At 37.7% G+C, this 8,430-nt stretch overlaps 1 protein-coding gene across 1 annotated transcript in view; it reads right to left on the bottom strand.

Annotated features, from left to right (window-relative positions):
• Window positions 1-8,360, bottom strand: part of LOC138952933 (5'-3' exoribonuclease 2-like) — an 82,834-nt gene extending 74,474 nt beyond the window's left edge. The window contains exons 1-5 of the mRNA XM_070324686.1: window positions 8,228-8,360; window positions 6,932-7,059; window positions 5,429-5,540; window positions 4,765-4,826; window positions 4,252-4,363 (exon numbers count right to left, since the gene is read on the bottom strand). Of these exons, the coding sequence (XP_070180787.1) occupies window positions 4,252-4,363; window positions 4,765-4,826; window positions 5,429-5,540; window positions 6,932-7,059; window positions 8,228-8,302 (489 nt within the window). The 5' untranslated portion in view covers window positions 8,303-8,360. The remainder of the gene's footprint in view (window positions 1-4,251; window positions 4,364-4,764; window positions 4,827-5,428; window positions 5,541-6,931; window positions 7,060-8,227) is intronic.
• Window positions 8,361-8,430: the final 70 nt, after the last annotated feature.

Genomic DNA, 8,430 nt, shown 5'->3' with positions numbered 1-8,430 from the left:
ATGTCCACTCCACATGCTAGCAACATTCACAGAGGTATTTGTTTTACACAAAACCAATTCTGAATAGAAAAGAATTTGAATGCTGTTGTTCCTAACATACATCACTTTTAAGACTGAATCATGAAAAAATATTTATGCTATGGATGGGTACTTGTGAAAACTAACCACTGATTACATTTACAACCCCCTCAAACAATCCCAAACAACTTTTTTTTTACTGACACGATTCACCTTTCCATATATTGACCATCTGTCTATAAGTATAACAACCACTTTTGGTCAGTATCTTGGGTGGTCATTATGGACATGTATATGAGCCTTTGCCAAAAGGTGCCATTTCGGACCCATGTATTTTTGGAAAGCAAGTGTAATTAACTGGATTACCCCAACATGTTTACATGTATTGTGCTTTGAAAAAGGGAGTTTGATGAATGCTTTTTTTAATGTTTTGAAGCCTGTTGTTGTTGTGAATGTTAAATAAAAAATAAAATGTTTCAAACATACACCAGAAACGGCCCCGAAAAATTTTGGACATTTTGGTGTCCTCGGGAAATTTTCGATTTTTCATGGTCTGCATCACTTTATCGGTTTTAATCAGCGTATTTCATACAGTCTAAGCATGCAACTCTTAGTAGAATGTGCAACAATCGTAATTAGAACCAGAATTTACCGAAAACCTCGCCCAGTAAATACCCGGTTATTTTCGAAGGCCTCATGTCCGCAGACCAACTTGTTTACAGATTCGATTTTCGCCGGTCTTGGTGCTTTGAATGGCCGCCATTTTGGATGAAAACGATAGTTTCGTGTTCGAGGAAATAAAAGCAGTGTGTTGCATTTGAGTCAGAATTTGCGAAGTTATTGTATCTAGCAGCTAAAAAGAATCGATGGAGTTTAATGTCCGAAAGTAACGTTTGACACATTTTGTTATTTTTGCAATTTTCACAAAGAAGTTTCGCGAGTATTTTATACAAAAGCGTGGAAACCACTAGCTTTGCTTCTTTGGCGTTTCCGGTCACCGATTCGATTGAAATCATGGAGACGACGAGCCGTAAAGTTGAGAAAATATTGTACTGTCTGTTCAGGGTAAGGTGTAGATCTATACGTAACGTTTGACACTTTGTAGATCTAATGTTTGACACTTGCCCATAATTCTTCTCCCGACGAATTGAATTAGCTTATATTATCCCATGACCTGCCTCTTTATCTCTGTTAGCTGAGGAGGTGATTATTCTGAATATTCCATCACAACCATATGGATATCCTATGGATATCCCATCACAACCGAGTTTCGATCTCAACTGTCATTGGTCATTGTCTTTGATTTCAGAGTACAATTGAATAATTTATGGAGGTCATCTGCATATTCAGAGTTTACAGATGGACTACATTTTACAATTAGTCAAGTTTTGACTAAATGTTTTAACGTATAGGGGGGAATCGAGACGAGGGTCGTGGTGTGTGCGTGTGTGTGTGTGTGTGTGTGTGTGTGTGTGTGTGTGTGTGTAGAGCGATTCAGACTAAACTACTGGACCGATCTTTATGAAATTTGACTTGATAGTTCCTGGGTATGATATCCCCAGACTTTTTTTCTTCATTTTTTCTTATAAATGTCTTTGATGACGTCATATCCGGCTTTTCGTGAAAGTTGAGGCGGCACTGTCACGCTCTCATTTTTCAACCAAATTGGTTGAAAGTTTGGTCAAGTAATATTCGACGAAGCCCGGACTTCGGTATTGCATTTCAGCGTGGTGGCTTAAAAATTAATTTATGACTTTGGCCATTAAAACTCTGAAAATTGTAAAAAAAAAAAAAGTTTTTATAAAACGATACACATTTACGTTCATCTTATTCTCCATTATTTTCTGATTCCAAAAACATATAAATATGTTATATTTGGATTAAAAACAAGCTCAGAAAATTAAAAATATAAAAATTATTATCAAAATTAAATTTTCGAAATCAATTTAAAAACACTTTCATCTTATTCCTTGTCGGTTCCTGAAGAGAGAGAGAGAGAGAGAGATAGAGAGAGAGAGAGAGAGAGAGAGAGAGAGAGAGAGAGAGAGAGAGAGAGAGAGAGAGAGAGAGAGAAAGAAAGAAAGAAAGAAAGAGAGAGAGAGAGAGTGAGAGAGAGAAAGAGAGAGAGAGAGAATGAGAGAGAGAGAGTTTGTTTGTTTGTTTGTTTGCTTAACGCCCAGCCGACCACGAAGGTCGGCCACACACACACACACACACACACACACACACACACACACACACACACACACACACACACACACACACACACACACACACACACACACACACACAAAACCCGACCGACTGAATATGTAAGTGATCCACGTGTGAAAACCAAAACATAACAGCGCGATGACAGCCAACATTTCTATCCCCGACTGACAAACAGTAACACTGCATGCAAACTGACTTGGGTCAACGATCAAACCAGCACGGCCCGAACTGAATTTGTTGCGCTGCCATTATCGTGCGCAATTCTGGTAAAAATATAAACCCGGTATGCCGAATTGAGTATAACGAAAGTCGATGTCATATACATGATACACAAGGATATTTTAAAATGACTTTCAAAATGTAAAAGCAGATAGCAGACCTTTTTATAAGCAATTTGAATGACTGAATGTCTACATACAAGTCGAATGACGCCGTCCATTATGCTGACAAATGGGAACTAGCTATGCGCATGAATTCATTGACATGAATTTCGACTGCGGAGGCTTTTGGCAAGCTGAAAACAGGCACGGGCAGGTTTTAGTGGAAAAAGTAAGTGTTTTTAATGAAAACGTCGGAGTAATGGGATAAATAGCTTACACACTCCGAGTTCTGATTATCTTGCATATTGTGTAACCTATATACAACTGCTTGCTACTTTTGGAGGCAAATTTGATTGAAGAAAAATTCGATCCTCTGTTTTTGTTAATATCCGTGTTATGATTCAGGAGGATACGTTCATATCCGTGCAACGATTTAGGAGGAGACATTTATGTCCTTGTAAATATTGTAGCCAAAGCTGAAAAAATGCTTTTGGGTTAGCAGGGGGAAGGAATATTTTCATGAGATTGTTTTAACATCACCCCCCCCCCCTCCCCAACATAAAAAAAAATCAAAGTTTTTTTTTTTTAAATTTGGATTTTGCTAGGATTTTACGTACAACTAATTAAAAAAATTCGATTTGATTGAGAACCTTGTTCCAGATGTACATAGACATTAGGTTAAAACTGTATTCTAAATGTCTGTTTGAATATTGTAGTTATTTTTGACATTTTCATTGATTTCATGTCCACTGACTCCATGTAACACGTGACAGGTAGAACGCAGATTTGACCTGTTTTGAACATGATGTTACTTTTTTTGTGGTGCTTTGATGTTCCATAATTACCTAATCTTCAAAATATGAATGTATCCTAAAGGTCTATTTAATATCACAGTTGTCATTTATAACATTTTGAATAATTTCATGTCCACTCACACAGTGTAACATGTGACACGTAGAATGCTGTTATGACTTGCTTTTAACATGTTTTGCTATTGTTTCTGTTTTCATATTCCATAAATAACCTAATCTTTAGATTGTAAATGAAAAGTTAGTGTATGTATAACATTCTGGTTGTTATTTCAAATATTATGAATATTTTCATGTCCATCAATATTTTTGTAACACGTGACACCTACAACAACATGTTTAACTAGTTTGAGCAAACTGTAACAACTTTTAGGGATATTTTTAACATGTGTCAGTGTTTCTGTTGAAGTGTTATATTTTATTTTAGGGTTTATACTTCTTGTGGTTACTTAGCAGAAAGTATCAGTTTTGACTTTTATGATGTTTGAGCGTTTTGCGACATTACGTGACACTGCATTCAAGATTTGGCTCCAAATGTACTTTTAAAGACTGATAATGCTTCTGCAGGGTCTGTTTACTAGAAATAAATCATTACCAGTTGTATGAAATGATATTAATGGCTTCTGTGGTCAGTTTTGTTGCACATGTGGCTTTTCTCAAAATTGGCGTTTTATGGCATATTATCAAACCGTACACATTTCCCAAATGCACAAACCATTCTTTCATTACACAAATGTGTTCATCAAAGACTAATGTATCACTTTAAACACACACAACAATCAACTGAAAAGGTTTAGTTTGTCACAAATGTCCAAGCACCCCCCCAGCACGTTTTGGCAAAGCCTCATATATATAACTGTAACACCCAACTCTGAAAACCTCTAACTTACCGGCGTGATGCAGTTGCTGTCAAACCTCTCTGATGATGGTTTGACAGGGGGTAGGTGACATCCCTTGGTGATCATCTCCTCCCGCATCTCTGTCATCAGCTTGGCTTTGTCACTGCACGTGAAAGATTACACTGTAAAAGCCACTAAATCTGAGGCAACGTTTTCAACACTAACGAGTAACATTGAAGACGTAAAACATTTAGCAGAGAGCTGTCTTTCCTTATTACTATTAGGATGTAGGGAACGTCCCTTGTAAGACCTACAAAAGTCTGAGAAAATCAGGTCTCCACAAGTAAAATTAAAAGGGTAGTCTTAAAATAGAGGTAAATTTAAAACGGACATGAACAGAGAACTTTGTATAAAACAGGGCTTCTACAAAAATGTTTACAAGTGAAAGTTTAACCAAATGTAAATCCACTTTGCACTACAGTGAAATTCCCCTTGTAGTGCAAACTGCATTTTTTGTTGTCTATGTGTGTGAGAGTGTGCATCCATGTGTCAAAGAATACTTACGCTGATTCTTTTGACGCTCTGAAACGACGAGATCGCTGCTGGTTCATTTTTGCACGAGGAGCCTAGATTAAAAGGAAAACAGCATCTGTAAGTATTAAACATAATGCAGCAGCATGAAACCCACTTGACACTACCACATAATGGAAAGTTAATTGTGGCGATTTATTTGTATCAGAAACACCAAAGTAAATTAGTTTCGACACAAAGACACCTGCAGACATTCTCTCTTTTGCATAAACCAACCAACCAGCAAAATACTTTGTATAATATTTCACACCTGAACCTAAATCTTTTGAGTAAAAGCACCGTTTTAGAACAAAAGTACAGCCGACACTTTATTGCATACTTTGCATTGCGCTTGTATGCTTATGTGTGAACATGTGTCTATAACTCTTACCATACAGGGGTCTGTTACTGTGTTAGCACAGCTGGTACAGCACTAAACTTGTGAACTTCTTGTCCCAATTCTAAATCCAAGCCTGCATACACATGGGTCAACTGTATCATATGTAATAACTTGAGATGGTTTCCGTACATGTATGTCCCAATCCCGTGGCATGTAAAACTTAAAAGACACTGCGTGGAAGCTACCCGAAATTTTACGAAAATTGGACCATTAACTGAAGTATGAAATGAAAGCGTGAAAGGGATCCAACAAACTTACTACTCCATCAATAGCCATGTACAGAAGACGGCGTGGTCGGACGACAGAGAAAATTCTGTCAATGTACTGAAAGATCAGGACCATCATCTCATCCTCGTTTTTGGGCTCAGGCCTGAAAAAAAGGAAAATACATGTTAATACATAAATCAATCATAGATAAACAACTGCTGGTCTCCCAATATGCCTTTAACAAAACTAACCTATACGTTTTAACACACTAACAAATAAAATTAAAATAAAATCATCAATGCGAAAGTGGTCAAAAGCAACATGATCCAAAGCTGAATTTAATCCAAATACAATGAGTCAACAAATTTTTACAAATATTATAAACAGTGGGGGGGACAAAACTGACAATATGACATTTCTGCGCTACTGCTTACTGCCTAAATTGCAGAAAACACACATGCTGTACAACAACAAAAACAAAAGTCAATTCATTCTACAAAACAGGATGAAATTGACACAAATTATGATTCCCAGTGGCAATTACTGAATAAGGATGTGCATAAAGACAAATATACCAATAAATATAACCCCCAAACAACAGCAACAAGTATTAAAGAATCAAAGAGAATAATCAGGCATGGGAATTGAAATAAGGCCCCCCCAAAAAAATGCTTTGGTTACGGTTTCCCGACCGACCCTAACTTTTTGGGCCGACCCTAAACTTTTTTTTTGGTCCTAAAGCTAAAAATAAAATGAACCAAACACATACATACACAAAAAAAACCCACACACACACACAAAAACCCACCGAAAACGACAACACCACGGCACAGAGAAAACATCGATCGCCGGCGAGCAGACAACAACAAGCCCGACAAGGGACACCACTCCGCTTTTTACAACTCCCATATCCAAGGGAAGTCAGTCTCGTGCGTTCGTTCGTTGCGCGAACGTAAAAAGATGTCGTCTGCATTTGCAATCGTATTCGGAAAGTGCGTTCATATCGAACAAACACGACTGATAAGTCGGTACTCGAAGAGTGCAACCTTGGTGGACATTTTTCATGATTTTCATCCAACTTTGGACGGCAAACTGTTCGGGATAAAATGTGTTGGGTCGACGAAAATAAGTGCCGAGCCTGAAGACTCTTTCGAACTGGACTTTGGCATGACTCTCGAAAACTATTTTTATCATTTTAAGAGGGACCAACCAAAACAAAAAAAATTTAAAAAAAAAAATTTAATCGACCTACCTACCCTATTTTTTTGGGCCATGAAACCGTAACCAAAGCATTTTTTTTTTTGGCCTAAGTAAAAAAGGCTGAACATTTGTAAGTAAGCCTGCGCCTAGCCCTACTAGGGGGGTTCGGGGGCATGCTCCCCCGGAATAAAATTCTCCAAACCCAATTTGTGCAATTTGGTGTCATCTGAGCTCCAAGTTTGCTCCAAGTTTCGGCGGACACTTGAGCTTTTTCGGCGGAACAAAAAAACAAATTCGGCGAAAATTTGCCTTTCGGTGGACAATTCCCATGCCTGATAATTGAAAAGAACTAACTTGTCCTCAGGGTGGCAGCAAGGGTGAATGATGCCATTCATGTCCAGGTAGAGGTTATCAAACTCGACGTCATTGGGGTTGGGCTGGCTGGTGTCTACAGGTATCCTCACACCATCCACCTCCTTTCCCTGGGAAAAAAACCCCGAGAAGTTAAGTCACATGTAAAATCCAGAATAAAGATGAATAAACAATCTAACTTCTAAGAGTATGACATCACCATCAGCGCTTACCGCAAACAACATTACCACTACCATAATTTACAAGCAAACACATGCAGTGTGCACACAATAGTTTAATATTTATTAGTAATATGATTACTACTATTAGTATTAAATATGTACTACAAATACAATATTACTATTAGTTATCAATATCATGCACACAAGCCCACACTCTTTCTCTTTCAGTTTCACACACCTTAAAACTGTAATGTTAATACAAATGGTGGTTACAGTGACATTACAAACTGAATTAGTGAATATAAAGCTTTTGGGCCAATGGGTGATCAATAATGAAAAACATCAAAACAGGATGGTAACATTAGCAGCGAGACCCTGGCAGGTAACTGGTAAGCTTGCTGTGCTGTTCTTGTGGTCTCACTCTCAACTCTTTTCATGCGAAAGCATTTTATTTATATATATTTATTTTTACTCCGGTTAGTAAATGTACTACATTTTTGTTCACCCAAACTCTAACCCAAAAGTTCATCCGAGTCAGGTTGCAATCTCTAATTTGTAAATCTCCGCTTTCAAGATCAAGATCACAGCTTACATGTATGTATTATTTTGTATACATCATTCATACCACTGTCAGAAATGGAAATCAGATGTCGATGGATCGATTGTAATTTGTTGAAATCTTAAGTGAATAATTCCTGAAGACCTAATAAGGTCGATGCGCTAACACAATGAGTGTTATTGTTCTGTATTCCTTGCAACAAAATGTTGTAACTTTTGAATCTGAAGACACAGAGAGAGAGACCTTGGGCAGGTTCCACTTCCACGTTTATCAGTAATATCACCCAACTTCTTAATTATACTACCGTACTACGACAGCGTGCAAAGTCAATATGTTCTAACAAATAAAATGTGTAAAAAAGCATCAAGCGACGATACGACAAATACTGGAAGAGAGTAAGACGAGTGAAAATGAAAGTGAGGGTGACAATCTACAGACAACAGAATGAGAATGGCTGCGTTTGAATCTTGATTTGAATGCGAAGTAAGCAAACGCCGCAACACACACAAACACATTTTGGATCAAGGGTCTAATCATTCGAACTGCAGACCAGAATACCTTTTCTTCGACGCAGTGAACCACAATAGACGGGTATTTCCGACTTAGCCATCTGAAAAAGGCTGGTACACCCATGTTTACGATGTTTTACTAGAGACACAGGAAATCTCCGGTACACGCTTTCTTTGTTGGCTCTTCTGTAAAAGAAATTAGGAATAGTACTTCCTTACAAGCGCAAATTTCATTCGCCGACAGAAAAAAGA

Source organism: Littorina saxatilis, linkage group LG17 (genome assembly GCF_037325665.1).
Source record: "Littorina saxatilis isolate snail1 linkage group LG17, US_GU_Lsax_2.0, whole genome shotgun sequence".
Lineage (NCBI taxonomy): Eukaryota > Metazoa > Mollusca > Gastropoda > Littorinimorpha > Littorinidae > Littorina > Littorina saxatilis.
This window is presented reverse-complemented; position numbering and strand designations above follow the sequence as displayed.